At 40.9% G+C, this 22,853-nt stretch overlaps 1 protein-coding gene across 1 annotated transcript in view; it reads left to right on the top strand.

Annotated features, from left to right (window-relative positions):
- The first annotated feature begins 1,554 nt into the window (after positions 1–1,554).
- Positions 1,555–22,853, top strand: part of LOC100711875 (L-rhamnose-binding lectin SML-like) — a 42,606-nt gene continuing 21,307 nt past the window's right edge. The window contains exons 1-2 of the mRNA XM_019352186.2: positions 1,555–1,559; positions 3,340–3,401. Of these exons, the coding sequence (XP_019207731.2) occupies positions 1,555–1,559; positions 3,340–3,401 (67 nt within the window). The remainder of the gene's footprint in view (positions 1,560–3,339; positions 3,402–22,853) is intronic.

Here is a 22,853-nt window from a genome sequence, read left to right on the forward strand (position 1 = left end):
TTGGAGCTGTCATGTTAAGCTAATCATCAAATTGGGAAAATGGTGAATCAGTACAGCCTAAATGACCCTCAGGATGATGAAGCTGAGGGTTTGCTGGATTGAAGAAAACTGCAGAGCTCCTCATGGCTCCTAAAAACACAAATACACATAAAACAGGAAGTTTATCACCTGGTTTCCTGCAAGTGTGAGAAAAAAAATAACTCACAGAGTCACAGAGTTTTACCTCCGAGGGGTTAAAAGATAAGTCAGAATAGTGAAGTCAAGCAGATTTGTTTTGCTGTATTGACTGGGATCAGCTGTGATGCTGCTGTTCTGGTATTCATTGTTTTGCTCTTTTCATGTCTTGAATTTAGTTACTGAGGTTCATTTTAACTTTTATGTTTGAGGGGAGCAGTAAAGTGTGACCTGTACAAGGACCATTACTGCCACTGAATAATTGGTAGCTGCTGACTGTGTGCCAAACATTTACTCAAGTTGAAGTCGAGCCACTACTCACCTACACTTACACCAGAGACGCACTGCTATACCTCTGTTATGCTGGATGAATCCGTCAAGGCTATTAAAATACAGTTGTCTCATAGAAAACTTTTGTTTTTAAAAGAGGGAAAAGAGGGAGCGATACAAGAGCGTTCCCCAGGCAAGGCAGTGGATCTCCACTGGTAAGCATGATACTCTGTAACACACTGTCACTCAGAAGAAAATTGGAGGAGTTGATCAAACTGCATGGCCTTTCTCTTGTGCGTGCAAATAAAAACAAAACTTGTGGGAAGAACCGAGAGGGGTGGCAGCTGCATGTTTGTGGGGGACAGTTGGTACAGAAATGACACCATCAGAGAAACTGAATTCTGAAGCACTTGGGAAATCCCAAAGACTCCGCCTGTGTTTTGTTTGTTGAAATAATCTCTGCTTTAATGTGTTACAGTATCATCTCCTTTTACAGAACCCAAGTCAGATGTCTGTCTCTCCACTTATTATTAAATGCTTTTAATTCTCTTTAACTGACAGAACAGAATTTTAGGGTGAATAACATGCGCTCCATCAGCACTGCTGTACCTTATGGCTGTGTTAGCTCACTAGTCCTGGTTACGCTTTATAATCTTTATATTTAAGTGTAGACTTCTTCCCACTCCTTGTAAATAAGTAACTGAATCAGAAAAGGTGAAGCAATATTGAAATGCATTTTGCTTTATTTTGTATAGCATTTTTGTTTTCTTTTCTTTGCTCAATTAACTTCTGTAGATTGTTTACATGATTGAAATAAAAATTAACGAACAAATGATTGTAACCCAAATAACTTTTTCAGATGTTCTGATGACAAATTTAGCCTGCTATACGAGAACGCAGATCTCTCAGTGCACTTCGCTGAGGTAAACATTCAGTCAGGTTAAACCGTTTTCTTTAGCTATCAGGGTATTCACCTTGATTACCTCTTTAGCTGGAATGGTCACACTGACAACTCATGTTCTCATTTACAGCAAAAGGACTTTATGGCTTTGACTAATGTGCTTGATGTCAACCAGAGAACAATGTTTCTGTTCATCAAGATAGAACATCATGAGGTATGGAGTATTGTTATGATATGGCAAGCTCTCTGTGGAGGCAAAATCTAAGCTGTTGTGTCTGGTGCAGTTTGCCATGAAGGTGATGGAGGACTGAAGACCTCTCCATACAATCCATTCATGAGTGTCCTGTATTCATTGAGTCACAGAGCTTTATTAGACCCTCATCTATCCTCCATCCTGAGTAGTAGCTCTTGCCTTTTGGCAGAAGAGACAGAGTCCCAAAATGCTGAATAGTATTAAAAATTAATTTGCCTGCATGTCAATCAGGGTTTTTAATCATCATTTTTAAAGTTATCTGTGCAATATGAGAATTGTGGAGTGTTTGTTGTCACTAAATTGACTGGTTATTAACAGATAGACTTCTGTTCTTTATCAATTTATTTATTTCTCTTTTATTCAAATGTTTTGATAAGATACAGTAACTCTGTATTGTCATTGCACAGTCATACATAGTACAACAGTGCAATTCAATTGGTAAACAGTCCCACGCCGCACTACGTACAACACGACACGACACATCACATCACAACACAACACAACACAACACAACACAACACAACACAACACAACACAGTGACTTAATGAATAAAATGAAGAATAAGTGTGTGTGTATTGCACATTGTTATTATTGGACATTGATTATTATTCCACCTTTTTATAAATATAAATATAATTTTTGTTATTGGCGTTACCCCCCCAAAAAAGTTCAGGGAGGTAGCCAATCAGGTCAGCTGTTTGCACTGATTAGGGCTGTTGCTCTGTTGTAAAATCTGTCCTTTAGTCTGTCCACAACCTCAGCAGCCTGAACCTCCTGCCTGATGGCAGCAGCTTAAACACCCGGTATCCTGGGTGTGTACAGTCTTGTAAGATGTTGCGTGCCCTCTTGAGACAGCGAGTTCTGTAAAGGTTCATCAGGGAGGGAAGGTTTATTAACTCTTTGTTAAGGAAGCTTCAATGACAGCAACTGAGCCCACAGCAAATATTCCTATGGACAATAAAGTATCACTCAGTGTAAATGGTGGGCTTTTTTCCAGATTCAATGTTTGAATATACTTGGGTCGAGGCTTCATATCAAACAGCAGGTGATTCACTTTCTTTGATTCCATCATAAAAAATACTTTTGCTGTTTTTCCACACGTGAGCAACATAGTCTTTGTTTGTCTCTTTACTGTTTCAACTGAAGGACCAAAACAAAGGTCTGAGTCCTGCTACTTCCTTTTTCCTGGTGCTCGCCACGTGTGTGGGTGTCTTGAGCGTTCTCCACATGGTGCTGCTTATCTGCCAGGATGCTCTGTGTGGCTTTGGTCCTCTCATATCTGGAGCATTAGTTACACAAAGGTGGACATTTAAAAATACAATTTCAGGTGTAATGTGTCACAATGGTCTGACTAACTTTGTGCTCTTCAACAGATGTTGTACAGATTTGGGGAAATAAAAAATGCAGCTTTAGACAGAACAGCATTTCAGAAGTCAAACCAAACAGAAAATATCAGCACAAAGATTTCCCTTGAACTTTTCCAAAAGTCCTGCTCCATGTGACTGAAATGTAACACACATGCACGCAGGTCCATAAGTACCTGCAGGAACTACAGAAAGAAGCGAAGACTCAACTTAGTCAGACTACATTTGAATGTATCCTGATAAATATTCATATTGATTCCCCACAGATAAAGTATTCATTACATTAAAAGTTGCCGCTGAGTTGGTAGAAGGAAGAGGTGGAGCAGCATCTGAAAGAATCTAAAAGTGAAACTTAAAGCGATTTTCTCTTCAAAAGTGCATCAAACTGTGCTCATCCAGCCTTTCTCAGCAGCACAGCAGAGCTTCTGTCCAACACTGGTAAGTACAGATATCTATGACCACACTGTTTTAAAGGCCAACTGTTGATTGTCCTACTTTCTAAACCTGTAAACAGGATGAGGGGAGACCTTGGTGCGACAAGACACTTTTTGATCATTAATTCCCTTAGCAGCGCCGATTCAGAGTAAAACTAACCACTTAAAGGGGAATGAACTGGATTCAGAGCATGAGGAGACTCATAAAAAGACTCTAGAAATATTATTAATGAGTTAAAGACATCAGGATTACCTACAAAGGTCAGCGGTGCAACTTCTTCTTTCCAGATGTTGAACTTCAGCTCTGCACAGAGGCTGAAATGTAACAAACTTGTTTTGTTCTTCGGTTGTTGTTTCAAAAGGTTGAAATGAGAGTTGACTTAATAGCGGCACTGATCAGACTACATGTGTTGGACTAAGACAAAGAAGTTTACAGTTAAAATCTTTGATCTCATCACAGTCACATTGGTTCCAATTCACTAGCTTGGACCACATCCTCATGAGGTTTGACAGCATTTCTAACAGATACTGGCAGATGGCTTGAGCATGACTTGAGGCTGCGGTTTGCGGAGGGTGGTGGCTCCCCTGCACTGGCAGATCATTGTGTACTAATGAGAAGTAAATTAACTGAAAAGGGAGGGAGGGGCATGGAAATATGAACAGCTTGTAGTGCAGGGGGATCATATACAGACAGAGAGTAGGAAAGGGCATGTATGGAGGTGTGGTCCTGCGTCTGAAAATCAGAAAAATGATCTCTACTAAAAATGCTATCATTCAGCCACAAATCCACTGTGGAAACTTAGCTGTCACTTCTCCGGACTTTGGAAGTGAATGACATGGTTTGGATTTCAGTCTGCTTGCTTTTATTACTGTTTATTCACTACTTCTTGTACTTACTGTTTCTATTTCTTTTTTCTCTTTCACAGTAAAAACATAGCAAAGGATTTATTTTATTGTGAAGGAGTGACAGGAAATATAGTGTGTGTGACATTGAGTAAGCAGAGCTTTGTTAACAGTGATGTTCTTTAATAAAAAACAATCTACACAACAGAACATGAACCATTTATCAGTAACAGTTGATCCTGTTTAACCTGCTCATCACTCTACCTTTTACTAGCATCCAAATGACTGATGATCACATCCTAACAGTTTTTAAAGTGGACTTATTCTGCTTGTTTCCAGCTACACATTTTTATACTTGGACTGTCCTAGCATTGCATGACAATTTTTAAATGAATCTGTCATGGTACTGGGTCTTGGACCATACATGCCAACCCTCCCGATTTTTCCGGGAGAATCCCAAATTTCAGGCTACGTCCACACGTACACGGGCATTTTTAAAAACTGAGATTTTCCGTTTTCATTTTAAAAAAAAATTCTATCCACACGTAAACGCCAAAAACGAAGGAAAACGCTGCTAGAAACATGCCAAAGCAACAGGTGGCAATATATTCCTAACCATGTAGAAATGGCCGGAAAAAAAAGGGAAAGAAAAAAGACCTTTATGATTCCTAAAATTTCAGACTTTCAACAGTAACATGTCAAAACAGATTTCATTTATCTCCCCTAGTGTATTTTCTGTTATTGTTTAACATGAAAATGTATAACTGTGTCCATTCTTTCAATTATTCTGGTTTAGTAATAATTCAAACAGATTAATACATTGTTGTAATAATTTTAAAATGATTGATACAAAGATAGAAAAGTGGGCGGCATCACTGAGGGGGAAAAGTTTTGCTGGCTGAGTGGGCGGGTTGTGTGTGTGGCTGGGCTGAGCGGGGTCCCCCCCAACAGATGAGACGTCTGCGAGGATTTGTGCAAAACAAAATGCATCAGAGACTTCAACTAACTACATTTTTTTGGACATATTTTTGAGAAATATTTTTAGCCAGTGAAGTTGAAATGACTGAATATCCAGTTGTCCTTGAATGTATCATTGCTTGGCTGTTTTTGTGTGTGGTCAGGATTCTCAGTATGCATCTATGACTGGCTTTTCCTGTGCTGCAACACATATTTGAAGAAATAAATGGTCAAAAAAAAACCCCAAACAAAAAAAAACAACAACAACCTAGAAATGTTGGCCAATCAGAAGTCTAGAAGCCTGGGTGGACATGTAAATAAGACACTTAGATAACTTAAGAATGTTATTGTTTGACTTTTTTCAGTATTTTATTTGTTCGTGAGTAAATTGGTTTGGCAGAGATTAAAGTAATTAGATTAGATTAGATTAAATAAAACTTTCTTAATCCCTCGGGAGGGTTCCTCCGGGTTTTCTCAGGTGGATGTAGTGTCTGAATTTATATATATGTGTTTTGGTATTATTATAGTTTAAGTTTAACATGCATGCATGCATGCATGTATGCATGTATGTATGCATGTATGTATGTATGCATGTATGTGTAGGGAGTGCAGAATTATTAGGCAAATGAGTATTTTGTCCACATCATCCTCTTCATGCATGTTGTCTTACTCCAAGCTGTATAGGCTCGAAAGCCTACTACCAATTAAGCATATTAGGTGATGTGCATCTCTGTAATGAGAAGGGGTGTGGTCTAATGACATCAACACCCTATATCAGGTGTGCATAATTATTAGGCAACTTCCTTTCCTTTGGCAAAATGGGTCAAAAGAAGGACTTGACAGGCCCAGAAAAGTCAAAAATAGTGAGATATCTTGCAGAGGGATGCAGCAGTCTTAAAATTGCAAAGCTTCTGAAGCGTGATCATCGAACAATCAAGCGTTTCATTCAAAATAGTCAACAGGGTCGCAAGAAGTGTGTGGAAAAACCAAGGCGCAAAATAACTGCCCATGAACTGAGAAAAGTCAAGCGTGCAGCTGCCAAGATGCCACTTGCCACCAGTTTGGCCATATTTCAGAGCTGCAACATCACTGGAGTGCCCAAAAGCACAAGGTGTGCAATACTCAGAGACATGGCCAAGGTAAGAAAGGCTGAAAGACGACCACCACTGAACAAGACACACAAGCTGAAACGTCAAGACTGGGCCGAGAAATATCTCAAGACTGATTTTTCTAAGGTTTTATGGACTGATGAAATGAGAGTGAGTCTTGATGGGCCAGATGGATGGGCCCGTGGCTGGATTGGTAAAGGGCAGAGAGCTCCAGTCCGACTCAGACGCCAGCAAGGTGGAGGTGGAGTACTGGTTTGGGCTGGTATCATCAAAGATGAGCTTGTGGGGCCTTTTCGGGTTGAGGATGGAGTCAAGCTCAACTCCCAGTCCTACTGCCAGTTTCTGGAAGACACCTTCTTCAAGCAGTGGTACAGGAAGAAGTCTGCATCCTTCAAGAAAAACATGATTTTCATGCAGGACAATGCTCCATCACACGCGTCCAAGTACTCCACAGCGTGGCTGGCAAGAAAGGGTATAAAAGAAGAAAAACTAATGACATGGCCTCCTTGTTCACCTGATCTGAACCCCATTGAGAACCTGTGGTCCATCATCAAATGTGAGATTTACAAGGAGGGAAAACAGTACACCTCTCTGAACAGTGTCTGGGAGGCTGTGGTTGCTGCTGCACGCAATGTTGATGGTGAACAGATCAAAACACTGACAGAATCCATGGATGGCAGGCTTTTGAGTGTCCTTGCAAAGAAAGGTGGCTATATTGGTCGCTGATTTGTCTTTGTTTTGTTTTTGAATGTCAGAAATGTATATTTGTGAATGTGGAGATGTTATATTGGTTTCACTGGTAAAAATAAATAATTGAAATGGGTATATATTTGTTTTTTGTTAAGTTGCCTAATAATTATGCACAGTAATAGTCACCTGCACACACAGATATCCCCCTAAAATAGCTAAAACTAAAAACAAACTAAAAACTACTTCCAAAAACATTCAGCTTTGATATTAATGAGTTTTTTGGGTTCATTGAGAACATGGTTGTTGTTCAATAATAAAATTATTCCTCAAAAATACAACTTGCCTAATAATTCTGCACTCCCTGTATGTATATATATGTATATATGTGTATATATATATATATATATGTCTTTACAGTCCCTGGCACAGCAGCTGCAGCAGCCTGCCTCTGTGCTAATATTTCCTTGTGCTCCCTGAATCAGCAACGAAGTTCCTGAGCTAGAAGACTCAGAAACAATCTTCTTTTGCCTGTACATGCCTTGTACAAAATGTAGGCATTCACCGCCGCCAGGTCAAGCATATTGTAGAAAACCGCTACTGGCCACCTGCGTGATGCTGCTCTTACGGAATACATCCACGCAAGTTGAGGAAGTTCACGCCGGACTTTATTCACCGTGCCCAGTAACGTTGTTTTGCGCTGCAGCAGTCTGTGCGACAGTGACAGTGAAGTAAAGAAATTGTCCGTTGTGACATTTCTCCCATCATCCAAAAACGGCTCCATCAGTTTCATGACCACGTTCTCTGCCAGCCTCTCTCCCTTCTGACGACTGGGGTCCTTTCCCAAGTAAGGAGATGCACTGCAGACATATTTGGTGTCCAAGTCCGTGGCCATCCAGAACTTGATCCCAAATTTGTCTGGCTTGGTTGCGATATACTGTGTGAATGGACAACGAACCTTGGTAGGGAACAGCTGTTCATCTATGTGTTCTCCTGGAGTGAAACTATCTCAGCCACTTCACAAGCGCATGGCACAACATAGAAGAGCCACCTCCACAGGACAAAACTCAGCAGTTTATCTGCATCTTAAGGATAAAGGTCACTCTTTCGAGGATGCCAATGTTCACATTTTGGACAGAGAGGACAGATGGTTTGAAAGAGGAGTGAAAGAGGCCATCTATGTCCACTGTGAGCGACCATCTTTGAACAGAGGCGGTGGTTTACGACACCAACTGTCTGCCATCTATAATCCAGTTTTGAGATCCCTCCCCAGACGCCTTAACGCCCACTCACATCCTGGGTCATCTGATCTCAGGAAATCACATGATAGGGTGGGACCAGGTTTCACAATGAGCTCACCCGAAACCCTGGCTGATTAGGTCCCACACCCGCTTTCACACCTTGGCTCATGTGATTAGAGGATCACCAGGGGGTCCTTTGTCCCTCTTTGGGGGGATACTCCCACTGGGTTTAAATCTGGGACTCTCAGCCATTTGACCTTAGAACTGAAGAAGCTTCTCGGATGAGAGGTGAAACGTCTTCAAGCAACTTAAAGAAGTCCAGACGCTTTTCTTTGCAAACTCCTTTGACTACGATGACCTGGATGACTGAGAACCTTCACAGCCATACACTGTTTCTTTTCCTGCACTGTGGTAGAACACCTTCAAGCTACCTCTGATGCTCATAGTTGTGCTTCCTTGCTATGTTTTTTCATGCATACACAACTCATTTACCTATATTCTCTCAATATTATCAGCACTTTACCAGTCATAGTTCCTACATTTAGTCTGTATTCTCATCTGCACATGGATGCCTCTCCTTATCTCTCACTGCGCTTGAACATGCCTTCCCCCTCCCTTCTTCCGCAGGCTTGAGGTCAGCACTAGGAGGGGACTGGATTGTGACCCTCTTGTGGCTGCATTTGTCCCAAGTAGTGAAGATTATCTGAAACTCAGTTTGTAGAGCAATCTGTAGTCTGAACTTTGGGCTCACAGGGATTACATACACTGACCTTATTATTTAAAAATGAACATTCACAAGGTGAACAATAGGGGATATGTGACAGGAAAGGAGGAAAAGCAGAAAAGGTCCACTTTAAACATAATGAAAAGTGAATTTGAAATAAAATCATTTTCTTTTCTTTCTCACTCAGAGTGCAGACATGTCTGCTGCCAGCTGTCTTCTATCGAAAGATCGATTTCTGTGCTCCATCTGTTGGGATGTCTTCACTGATCCAGTCTCCACACCATGTGGACACAACTTCTGCAAAAACTGCATCAGTCAACACTGGGATATTAGTGAGAGGTTTGAGTGCCCCATGTGTAAAAAGGTGTTTGAGACCAGACCTGAGCTGCACATCAACAGTTTCATCTCTGACATGGTTTCTCAGTTCAGACGTGAAGCTCAGCAGAAAGTCAGCAACAGCAACTCAGAGCAACAAGCTGCCAAACCAGGAGAAGTTCCCTGTGACATCTGCACTGGAATCAAACTGAAGGCCCTGAAGTCCTGCCTGGTGTGTCTGGCCTCCTACTGTCACACTCACCTGCAGCCTCATCTGACAATGAAAGGTCTGAAAAGACATCAGCTGATCGATCCTGAGGAGAACCTGGAAGGCAGGATATGTATAAAGCACGATAATCCTCTGGAATTGTATTGTAAGACTGATCAGACATGTGTCTGCATGGTCTGCTGTGTTTTTGACCACAAGACTCATGAGTTTGTTCCTCTGAGAGAAGAATATGAAGGAAAGAAGGCAGAACTGGTCAAGACTGAAGCTGAAATTCAACAGATGATTATAAAGAGACTACTTAAGATTCGAAAGATCAAAAAGTCAGTGAAGATGAGTAAAGATGCTGCAGACAGAAAGAAAGCAGAAGGTGTTCAGGTCTTCACTGCTCTGAAGGAGTCTGTTGACAGACGTCTGAATGAGTTCATAAAGGACATCGAAGATAAACAAGAATCTACAGAGAAACAGGCTGAAGGTTTCATCAAAGATCTGGAACAGGAAATCTCTGAGCTGATGAAGAGAAGCTCTGAGGTGGAGCAGCTCTCACGCTCTAAAGACCACCTCCACCTCCTCCAAAGATTCTCATCCCTGAAAGCTGATCCAGCCACCAAAGACTGGACAGAGGTCAGATTCCATCCACCATCATATGAGGGGACTGTGGTGAGAGCTGGGGTGAGAGCTGTTAGTCAACTGAAGGAGACACTCAATAAAGAAATGAAGAAGCTCTTTGAGGCTGAGCTGAAGAGGGTCCAGCAGTATGCAGTGGATGTGACTCTTGATCCTAATACAGCACATCCGAAACTCATCCTGTCTGATGATGGAAAACAAGTACACTGTGGTGAAGAGGAGAAGGATCTTTCAGACAACCCAGAGAGATTTTCTGAATTTCCCATTGTTTTAGGAAAGCAGAGTTTCTCTTCGGGCAGATTTTACTTTGAAGTTCAAGTAAAAGACAAGACCAAATTGATGTTAGGAGTGGTCACAGAGACAGTCAACAGGAAGGAAAAATTCACGGTTGAACTGAACCGAACGAAAGGTTACTGGATTGTAGGAGTATATGAAAATAAATATATAGCTCTTGAGGACCTTCCAGTCTGTCTTTCCCTTCAGTCAGATCCTGAGAAGGTGGGGGTGTTTGTGGATTATGAGGAGGGTCTGGTCTCCTTTCATGATGTAGATGATGCAGCTCTTATCTACTCCTTTACTGGCTGCTCCTTCACTGAGAAACTCTACCCATTCTTCTGTCTCTGGAATGTTGATGATGATGGTAAAAACTCTACACCTCTGATCATCTGTCCTGTGATGATGGGTGATGGTGATGAGGATGATGATGATGATGACGATGACCATGATAAGTGATCATCATCTGTTCTGTCAATCAGTCAGTCAGATATTGGACTGCAAAACTAACACCAATGGAAGATGGACAAGAAAAGGTCAAAGCCATCAGGTGCTTCAGTTTAGAAAAAAAAAGAGAAAAGGAGGTGAAACGAGAAAAAGATAAATGTAGGCAGATGTGTCATGTGTGGGTAATGACATGTGTCCTGAAACAAGATAGCATTAATTAGTAGGGATCTAAGGAGCTTGGAAAGAAAAGCGTCTGGACTTCTTTGAGTTGCTTGAAGACGTTTCACCTCTCATCCGAGAAGCTTCTTCAGTTCTAAGGGTCAATGGTGGAGAGTCCCAGATTTAAACCCAGTGGAAGTTTCCCCCCAAAGAGGGACAAAGGACCCCCTGGTGATCTTCTACCTAATCACATGAGCCAAGGTGTGAAATTGGGCGTGGGTCCCAATCAGCCAGGGTTTCGGGTGAGCTCATTGTGAAACCTGGCCCGACCCTATCATGTGATTTCCTGAGGTCAGATGGCCCAGGATGTGAGTGGGCGTTAAGGCGTCTGGGAAGGGATCTCAAAACTGGATTATAGATGGCAGACAGTTGGTGTCGTAAACCACCGCCGCTGTTCAAAGAAAGCTGCTCACAGTGGACGTAAATGGCTTCTTTCACTCCTCTTTCAAACCATCTGTCCTCTCTGTCAAAAATGTGAACGTTGGCATCCTTGAAAGAGTGACCTTTGTCCTTTAGATGCAGATGAACTGCTGAGTCTTGTCCCGTGGAGGTGGCTTTTCTATGTTGTGCCATGCGCTTGTGAAGCGGTTGTTTGGTCTCTCCGATGTAGAGGTCTGGGCATTCCTCGCTGCACTGTACAGCATACACCACGTTTTTAAGTTTGTGTTTAGGAGTTTTGTCTTTCGGGTGAACCAGTTTCTGTCTGAGTGTGAAACTCCCACTGGGTTTAAATCTGGGACTCTCCACCACTGACCCTTAGAACTGAAGAAGCTTCTCGGATGAGAGGTGAAACGTCTTCAAGCAACTCAAAGAAGTCCAGACGCTTTTCTTTCCAAGCTCCTTAGACTACGATGACCTGGATGACTGAGAACCGTCACAGACAATTAGTAGGGATAGTGATAAACTTCTGTTTACCTTTGTTAGCCACTTGGTTATGATAATAAACAGTAGGCAGACAGTAGATACTGATGTTGCTTATTGAATCTTTTGGACTGTGTTCAGCACAATATTAATTAGCCATTAATTGGAAGAGGTTTATTATTGATTTGTCTCCTCTACGAATTATAATGGCTGTTTGTTAGAGGTTTGCATACTATGCATACTATCGCTCTCTCTCTCTGTCTTTCTCTGTGTGTGTGTGTGTGTGTGTGTGTGTGTGTTTATCTGTTTAAATTCAGTATCGTTCTGACAACAGTTTTCACAATAAAATATGTCAATGCACAATCCTTGATATGTTTTATGTGTGTGTGTGTGTGTGTGTGGGAGGGAGAGGTGGGGGACGCACCAGAGTGAGTGTTCACCCAGGGCACCAAACAGGCTAGGACCGTCCCTGTGTGGAAGCATATTAATGTCAAAAGTCACACCACAAAAACATAATCATGAGCAAATAATTTTATGTCACCACATTTTCAGATTATACTTTTCAGGAGCCGCAGACAAACCAGGAAACAAACACTGGATATATCTGTGACATTTGTGTGGTTCAAATACAGTCTGTCAGTTTAAGTTAACGAGAATCTTGCTGTCTTCATCATTATTCTTCTAAAATTTTATTACTCTGATTTGATTTCAGCATTGTTGCCTGCGGACTAAAGCATGTAGTTTACAGTGTCCGCACTCAAAGTGAGTCCAGTCCACTAGTGCCGCCTGTGGCCATGTGTCATAGCCTACAAGCAGAGTAACTTGTGACACATCTGCACCTGGCTCTGTCAGCACATTGAGTAGAGGCTGAGTGGCTGCACTCACACCTGAAGCATTCAAATCGACCCACAAACATGTTTAAATATTCAATGCCAGTACATTGAATTATCAAGACTAAAATCAGTCATTAAGAATGAATCATTTATTTCTGTTAATTTAAAATGTGTAACATAGTTAATCGCCTTCTGCAATCCGGTCTTTAAGTGATGACGTGATGAATCCTGCTTCCAGGCCCAAAGTAGTTTGCATTCAATAAGGCTGTTTTGTTTTTAACATGTTTTAATGCTTTGTATCTTGTTCTATTTAATCTCAACAAGCCCCTAAAAACAGCCAGTGGTCACTCTCAGCTTCTCTCGGTTTTTATTACCGCTAATCACTTTAGAGCTCAGTTTTTAAACCCTTACAATGTAACTACAGCCCAGCCCATGCAGCAGTATATTATTGACTAACCTTGTATTGTGGATGGATTATCTCAGTTGTTCTCCTGACTGACGATTGGTCCGTTTACAGCATCCTGCCATGCGATTGCATTTGCCCCTAACCATTGGGAACCCTCACATGAACTTTTATCGAGTGGAAAAAAGTCCTCCGTTCGTTAGCGTTCGTCCTCCAGCTTTACTGTTTATGTTATGCTAACATAGCTTTGTCGTGCTAGCGATCACTTAGCACAAAATATATACCAGCTGGCCCAACTTCAGTAACCCTACAAACATCACTGCTGTTTACTTTCCTGTCTTCATTTATGTTGGAAGTGATAGCAGAGCTGTACGTTTTAATTTGTTTCCTAAATCCCTCAGTCTGAACATGGTATATTATATTTAGAGGGAAGCAAGTGAGCTAACTCCCTGCTAACTTCTAACTCGGTTAAATGTCATAGATTCCGTTTTCATGGATGCCTGGATGTTAAATTTAATTGTTACACCTGGTAGAGCAGCCACAGTGATCATTTAATTACAGATGAAAGAATTTAGACGGTTTTTCAACTCAGTAATGCTGAAGTGATCATTTGACTTAGGGACCTGCAGCGGAGTTTGGGCCCAGACATGGCTAATGACGTCAGACTTAAAGACCGGATAGGGAAGTCCTTGCACACTGTGTGGGTCTTGTGTGGGACTTTCCACAGCAGATGCATTCAATCTGAAGAGAGAAACATTTAATGTTGTCAGTCATTCATTTAAAATCAGTTTGTTGAATGAAGCAACTAAAGATGTGTAAATGTGCAGTTACTTCAGAATTCTGTGCTTCAGTCTTAGGTCTGGATTTCGTTATCTTACCCACTCATCAGTTTCTGCACCAGAGCTTCTCTTAACACAGCAGAGCTGGTAAAGATGATCTGAAAATATATGCAACAGTGAGGATATGCATATAAATATTTTAAATTAATATTGAGACAGCCGTTTCTGAAGTATACCTGAGAGAGCACATGTCCAGTCTTAGCCTGGCAATCCCCTCTTGGTCAACTGGAAACTATTGTTGTATGTGATAGGAGCTGAGCATTTCATGTTAATTAAAGTCTGTGCTTATTCAAGTGCAATACATCATGACCATTACAGCTACCTTGCATACAAAGACACCGCAGGATGTAACATCCTGCTCTTCGAGATGGGCAACAGTTAAGTATTTCAATTTTCCAAGGGTTGGAATTTTCCTCCTAATCAGAGCTCTGTACAGAAACAGATACTACAGTTTTTGAACTTAACTCAATGCAAGAGCCTTTAATGCAAGTCACATATACCTGAGAGGTGTACCTTTAATCTTGGGCCTTTGTTTTTATTTGCAAGAGGGCCTTTATCTGTTTTAGATACATAGTCTTCAAAAAGTGAAAACTATTAAACCCAGGAATTTAATTTACAGGTTTCATGGTTGTGTCAAGATTGCTGTGATGGACTTAGTTGAAAAGCAGGATCAGTCCCAGGAATTATTATGAAAAGAGGGGTTTCCTTTATTTAATCCTAAAAATTACATTCACCAAAATAATAAATGTTAATCTAAAAAAAGAGGTCAAAGAAACCAGACTGAATTCAGGCAAACAAAATGAGGACTCCACATCCCAACTGACTGCCCAAACAAACTAAACTGACCTAACCAGAGAGACAAGGTTATATATAATGGTTGATAGACCACTATGACATAACAGGGGTAGTTAAACACAACACAATCACGAAACACAAAAAACAATCCAATCCAGTCCAGTTTTTTAAACAGTGAAGAAGAAAAAAAAAACACTAAACTTGAGTTCAGATATTTAGTTAAATACAAAAAGTTAACTAAAGAAAATACACATTCTCTCCCCTCCAGCAGGAACTGGTGGTGCAGTCCAATAATCCCCTCTATGTATTTAAGTGCTCTAAGCCCTGGCCACCACCTTTTGTCTGGCAACTCCCAGAGACCATGGCATTTAAGGAACCAGTAAAGAAACAAGCATTAGTCACAGACACAAACCAAAAATAAAAAATAATTGGCTTAAATAAATATAGGTAAAGTGTAAGGAACTTGGAAAGAAAAGCGTCTGAACTTCTTTAAATTGCTTGAAGACGTTTCACCTCTTGTCCGAGAAGCTTCTTCAGTTCTAAAGTCAAATGGTGAGTGCCAGATTTAAGCCCTGTGGGAGTATCCCCCCAAGAGGACCCCCTAATGATGGAATACAGTTACTCATATTTTGTATTTTAAATACATAACACCGGTACATGTATTCCGTTACTCCCCAACACTGGCTCAGTTCAGACATGAAGCTCAGCAGAAAGTCAGCAGGAGCAGCTCAGAGCAACAAGCTGCCAAACCAGGAGAAGTTCCCTGTGACATCTGCACTGGAACCAAACTGAAGGCCCTGAAGTCCTGCCTGGTGTGTCTGACCTCCTACTGTCAGACTCACCTGCAGCCTCGCCTGGCTGTTTCAAGTCTGAAACGACATCAGCTGATCCTGATCCTGAGGAGAACCTGAAAAACAATATATGTGGAGCTGTTCTGTAAGACCGATCAGACATGTGTCTGCATGCCCTGCTTTGTTTTTGACCACAAGACTCATGAGTTTGTTCCTCTGAGAGAAGAATATGAAGGACCGAAGTCAGAACTGGTCAAGACTGAGGCTGAAATTCAACAGATGATGCAGAAGACACAGCTGAAGATTCAGGAGATCAAAGAGTCAGTGAAGATGAGTAAAGATGCTGCAGACAGAGAGAAAGCAGAAGGTGTTCAGGTCTTCACTGCTCTGAAGGAGTCTGTTGACAGACGTCTGAACAAGCTCATAAAGGAGATGAAAGACAAACAGGAAGCAACAGAGAAACAGGCTGAAGGTTTCATCAAAGATCTGGAACAGGAAATCTCTGAGCTGATGAAGAGAAGCTCTGAGGTGGAGCAGCTCTCACACTCTAAAGATCACCTCCACCTCCTCCAAAGCTTCTCCAACCACCACAGACTGGACAGAGCTCAGTATCCATCGAACATCATATGAGGGGACTGTGGTGAGAGCTGTGAATCAGCTCAAAGAGACACTCAATAAAAACATGAAGCTCTTTGATGCTGAGCTGAAGAGGGTCCAGCAGTATGCAGTGGATATGACTCTTGATCCTGATACAGCACGGGCGATCGCGCTCAAGAGTTGGCAGTTCGTCTTGTAATTGGAAGGTTGCCGGTCTCGGTCGTTGTGTCCTTGAGCAAGACATTTCACCCGTTGCCTACTGGTGGTGGTCAGAAGGCCCGGTGGCGCCAGTGTCCGGCAGCCTCGCCTCTGTCAGTGCGCCCCAGGGCAGCTGTGGCTACAATTTAGCTTGCCATCACCAGTGTGTGAATGTGGGTTAATGACTGAATGTAGTGTAAAGTGCTTTGGGGTCCTTAGGGACTAAGTAAAGCGCTATACAAATACAGGCCATTTACCATCCTTATCTCATCCTGTCCTATGATGGAAAACAAGTACACCGTGGTCACAGAAGGAAGAATCTTCTGGCAACATAGAGAAGAAGTCCCAAAAATAAAACTAAGAAAACTTGAACTGCTGATGAAGATCATGAGATTCTGTCAGAAACTGCAGAAAAAGTGGGTATCTGACCGTCACTTTATTGTTTTGTTAAACTGTTTTCAAGTTGAACAAAGTTATCCATTTTATCAAACTTCAGACTGAGAAAGTAGAAACTCTCCTTTTATCTTCTTTCAGTCTTTAAAGGCACAGGCATTAAAACATATACTGTTCACAAATATGAGTAAAAATGTTAGAATTTAATTATTTTTAGGCCTGCAGCCAAACAGGTCCATATCATTGTTCTCCTCATCAAACTCCATATCATCAGAAACAAAGCTGTTCACTTTGACTAGACTTGTAGTCAAGACCGCCTAATCCGAGACCAAGACAAGACCAAGACCAGAGGGTATTGAGACCAAGACCAAGACCAAGTTGAGACGAGACCAAGACCGAGACCGAGTCGAGACGAGACCAAGACCACGACCAAGACCAAGACCGAGACAAAAAAAGTCTTTAAACTGCAGCCAGATGCTGCTTCGTTTACGGGTGTCAGGCATATTTATGTGTTTTTGCTTTCGCACAGCCCTCCTCACCACTGTCTGCTGTCTCACTCACTTACTGAGAGGAAAGACGCATGCTCCACTTGACTGTCGCGTCTCTCACCCTCTCTGTTTTTCACATAATGATATTATCCTATATCTAGAGTTGGATGTCTCAAGACCGGTCTTGGTCTCGAGACCACTTTTACGTGGTCTTGGTCTCGTCTTGGTCTCGACGGACTTTTGTCTTGGTCTCGGTCTCGGTCTCGCTGTTTCGGTCTTGCGTTCTCAAATTGACATAGAGATTTGGAGTCAACCATCAGCGGAGCGGGGGGGTGGCTTACTGGGCTTAAGCCCGGGTCATTTTTTCAGAAGCATGATGTTTTTTGGAGTGTAATTTGTTAGTTAGATGCCTGACTGACAACTGTATAAAACAAAAACAACACACGAAGCGCAGAGCGCACCGTCGTAAATTCCCCCTAATGTTGGTATGATCCAAGCTCAGGCACTAGGCGACTGAGCACAGCACGCATGTGAGCGAGGGGGGAGAAGCTGCTGCCTGCGAGTTTGCTGCAGACAGAGGAGAGCTTAAGTTTAACCAGGTACCAAAGCAAATCATTCATACTGAACTAATAATGTAAATATGATGGTGTATCACAAAAGATTGATATCAAACTGATCAGTTGGTTGCGTTACTTACTCATCGAGTGAATCGACAAATGGATCAATAAAAAGCCGAACAACAATGCTGATTTTTTAGAGAGTCTTAGCTTACATTTCATATTTTCAGTTGTTACCCTCCACGGCTAAACAAACTCTCTAAATCGGTTTCAATTGTGTACTGATGAACACAACAATGGACATAAGGAGCTTCTTTCAAAGAAAAAACTCAGGTAGATGTTGATAGGTTTGTAGCTTGAACCTATTCGCTGGAACGTTAAAGGCAATGTGATTACACAGCAAGCAAGACACGAAGTAGGCAAAGTCCTTTGGGTTACTCATGCATGAGGGAGGCCTGCCTGGAGCCAAGTGTCGTTCCACCTACTTGACCTCCATCAGACTCTCAGCCAGGTTCCCCATAGCACTCCTTTTATTGTGGTTACTTGAATATGCATAGGGTCATTAACATATAACGGCTTACATAGGTACACATGTGAACAAGGAATACCCTGCCTGTGGTTTTGTAAGTGCGTGTGTGCGTGTGTGTGCGTGTGTGTGCGTGTGTGTGTGTGTGTGTGTTGCTGACCAAAAGGGTCATAAAGCAGGAACAACATCCTAGGTCATAAAGAGGGTAACCTCCCCACACCCAGTCTATGGTTCACCCTAGATAACACAGTGAAGCCATACAAAGGGCAGGAAGTTTTACCACATCAAAAGAAGCAGATCTTCCAGATAGGATGTATCTGCAATAAAACACTACAGCCCCTCACCCAGAACCTCGAGAATCTGGGGAGGGGAGAACAAAAGAATTCCTTTCAACACACAGTTAAAGTACAAATGGTAAGAATAAAAATGACAAACATTTAACAATTCACTCTAACAGATGTTATTTTATATATTATGCTTTGTATGTTGTTCAATATATCTATGCAAAACAAGAGGAATTTCAATACACAGCAGTATATTCACAGTTGAAACCAGATATTTACACTTTAGGGAGAAAACATAACTTTTTTTTACTGTTAAACATCAATTTAGAGTAAACTTTTGTTTTAGATAAATAAATGTTGAAATATCTTTTGAATTAGTTAAATGTCAGAATAAAAAGAGGGAGCTGTTTATTTTAATCACTTTCATCAAATTTAGGAGTACATATACACTAAGTTCATTGTTAATTAATAAGAAAACTCCAGACGATTCCATTCTGAGCTGAAGAAGCTTCTGATAGGTTAGTAGAGTCCATGTGAGTAAATTGGTGGCACTCCTGTGGATGCATATAAGGTAACACACAGAGCCTGTTTCTTTGAAATGGGAAAATCAAGAGATGTCAACCAAAACACCAGGAAAAGAATTGTGGAGCTCCATAAGTGTGGCTCAATTTTGAATACAATTTGGTGCCATTTGCAATTAAGAAATACATATAGTTTCTCTCTTTACTCTTAAAGTTAACAAATATGTTTTTTATATTTATCAATCTAAAAAAAATAAACATTTAGTCTGATTTGATGTTACAATTAAAGTGTTTGTGTTTTTATCTGAAGAGTATGTAAATATCTGGTTTCAACTGTATATTTGATGATGTTGGTGTTTGGCTTGATTGTCAGCACAAAGAGGGAGAGAGAGGAACAGAGAGGGAGAGAGAGGAGCAGAGAGGGAGAGAGGAACAGAGAGGGAGAGAGAGGAACAGAGAGGAGATGGAGAATGAGGACAGAACAGAGATGGAACAAGAGCAGGTGAGACACACGTGTTAGTCAAATGGTTGTTTGCCAAAACTCATCAGAACATGTATCTAGTACCTAGTGTTTCTTTTTAGATACCATTTGTTACTTTTCAAATTCTATATTTATTAAGTTATGCAGGCTTGTTTGCACAACAAGGCTAAATAATTATATAAACTTTTCTGAATCTAAATAGTGGACTTTGGTAGAATTAAAAAATAAGTGTAGTGCAGGTCTATGATGATTTTCAGTGCTACTATCATCTAGTTCTGTTTCTGGTTCTGTCTTGGTTACTGTTGTAGTCCTGTTTTAATTCCGGATCAGTTCTGGGTCTGGTTGAATTGGGGTTTAGTCCCTGTGTCTTGATACAGGCCCGACTTTGTTCTGCCTTGCTGCTTAATTAAAAAACTAGTTTAAGGTGTCCTGCATATGTATGTAGAAGTATATATATATATATATGTATATGAAGTCATTCTTTTTTGAACAAAACTCAAAACAGAGCCTAATAATCTTTCAGTCATTTCTACCCTCACTTAATTTCCTTTCGCTGCTCAGCTCTCACACAGTGGCTCAGCTATGCTCCAATCCCTCCATATTGTGGCCAATCACATGCGAGGATATAGGTAATATCATTATGTGAAAAACAGAGAGGGTGAGAGACGCGACAGTCAAGTGGAGCATGCGTCTGTCCTCTCAGTAAGTGAGTGAGACAGCAGACAGCGGTGAGGAGGGCTGTGCAAAAGCAAAAACACATAAATATGCCTGACACCGGTAAACGAAGCAGCATCTGGCTGCAGTTTAAAGACTTTTTTGTCTCGGTCTTGGTCGTGGTCTTGGTCTCGTCTCAACTTGGTCTTGGTCTTGGTCTCGATACCCTCTGGTCTTGGTCTTTTCTTGGTCTCGATACCCTCTGGTCTTGGTCTTTTCTTGGTCTCGATACCCTCTGGTCTTGGTCTTGTCTTGGTCTCGGATTAGGCGGTCTTGACTACAAGTCTACTTCTTTGGAGCAAGCGGTGCCTATGATTGTGCCAGAGCACATTTTGAACAACACCATGGGAATTTCAGAGTTCACACAGGTGGCTGGTTGTTGCACTCTGGAAATGGAATGAAGTGAGTGTTATTAACCATCTGGGGTCCACAGACACCACCTCCAAATCACATGACTGATTTAAGCTGCAACTGCTGCAGTCTCAGTCAGTGTTGAAGGTTCGGACTTCAACATATACACCGGTTTTGGCATTTTAATGACAGGCCACTAAATCCAGAGTTATGATAAAAAAAATATATAAGCCATGCTTTTTTCTAAATACTATTGTCACAGGTTTTTTTTGTTGTTGTTGTTTGTTTTAAAAGCATTTTCTAAGGTCAGCGCGAAAATAGTAAAGTAAAATGTACCATGTCGACCAATTTTTTAAAAGTCAACACGTGGGATTTTGTTGTTTAGGAAGAAGGGGCAGAGAGACAGAGCAAGCGAGTGACAGAGAGAGAGATAGCGAGTTTTGAGATGGGGGAGATTTGTGACATTTAGCTTGGAGTGCGTAGTGTGTGTTGTGTAGTTAGTCTGTTGTGTTGTTTTTGTGTCAATGAGGGCACTAATGACTGTCACAAATGCAGATTGCAATGTAAACACTGTCTCTAGGTGGAAAAGAGGAGGGATACACCTCCTGTTGTCAGGCCTGCAGGTTTATCCCTGTGGTGTTCTCCTCTGTCTTGTGGCGGACGAACAATTTTTTTTTTTTTACTGGAACAAATAATTTGTGGGGCATCTTATTGTGACACCTGATTGTTCTCTCATTTTAGTTATAGTAGTTTTTTTAATTGGTTGCACAAAATTAAAAAACGCCAGGTGTACTGGCTGCATTTTTAGATAAATAGTTGTATATGTTTACAAAATGTGTGCATAAGTTTTCAAAATGTACATTTATATTTCCATTTCAACTCATACAAATAATTTACTCAACATTTCTGCGATTTGTACAGTAAAAAAGAAACTATGACTAGGATTTTATATTTTTTGTGTGATTTCAGATGAGTTGTGTTAATACAGTATGTCAATGAAAAACAACTGTAAACTCGTGAGGTTGAGCTGAAAAGAATGATACCAAGCAAGGCAAGACAAAAAAATAAAATGAAAAAAATTAAAGGTGAAATACAAATGTGAAATCAAAAAGAGTCAAAAATGGCCGGTTATATTTAGACCTCAGTGGGTTAATCCAACAAATCATGAAAAATTTGGTTTAAATTTTTGTTCATGACAGAGCAGATTTCTGACATTTTGTGCAATTTAAGCATGTAACAATTTGATTTTTTTTTCTAACAAAAAAGTGTGACACTTAAGTTAGACTTGTGTTTGTAAATGAACCGCCCCATGTTGTGTTGCTTTCTGGATTGTATACTTATTGGGCTACATATTTATTTATTATACAGGCTATACAGTACATAGTATCAAAATTCGCATGTTTTATGTAACTAAAGTGTTTAATTATGTGGGCTACAGAAAATAATTAAGTTTATTAATAATTAAGATTATATTTATATGAAAAATGTGTATACTTACTGACTACATATGTAACCACCTGTATATGTGTTTGAAAAAAAACAAGACTTTGATTTTTCCACCCCATTTGATTCCTTTGCCACCCTCACGCCACCCTAATTTCTCTAGATCCGCCCCTGTTTAAACAGTCAGGAAGCTGTAAAACTAGGAAAACTCTGGTAGCTGCAGAAACTGCAGAATAGTTCTTCATTGAATCAAATTAATTTCAGTTTGAACTGCATACAAGCTAAGAGATCTTTTATCAGACTGGCACAGTGACCTTAAATGTTTAAATGTATGCAGTTTAAAGTTTCTGATTCTGATGTGCAGCTGTCATTTAGTGCAGAAGAAGCGTCACCTGACCCCTTTGCTAGGGAGTGTGCACTGGGCAGTGAGAGTGGATCCAGTTTACTCCACCTTCACAGTCCAACCAACTGGACATGGAGGCAGTGACGTTTTACTTTGAGAGTCGTTTCATTACCGTTCAGCTTGTGGGTTACAACATAAAGTGATACATTTATTGTTCTCACATGGTGTCGACTATTTCAACAAACTTTGGACGTTTTGCTGAATAAGAGGATAATCACGTCTGTGTAAACTTGATTCATAGAAAGTTTAACGCTAAAAAAACAATTTTTTCCATGATTTGGACACAAATTGCGGCTGGATCAGAAAGAAG

Source organism: Oreochromis niloticus, linkage group LG23, assembly GCF_001858045.2.
Source record: "Oreochromis niloticus isolate F11D_XX linkage group LG23, O_niloticus_UMD_NMBU, whole genome shotgun sequence".
NCBI lineage: Eukaryota > Metazoa > Chordata > Actinopteri > Cichliformes > Cichlidae > Oreochromis > Oreochromis niloticus.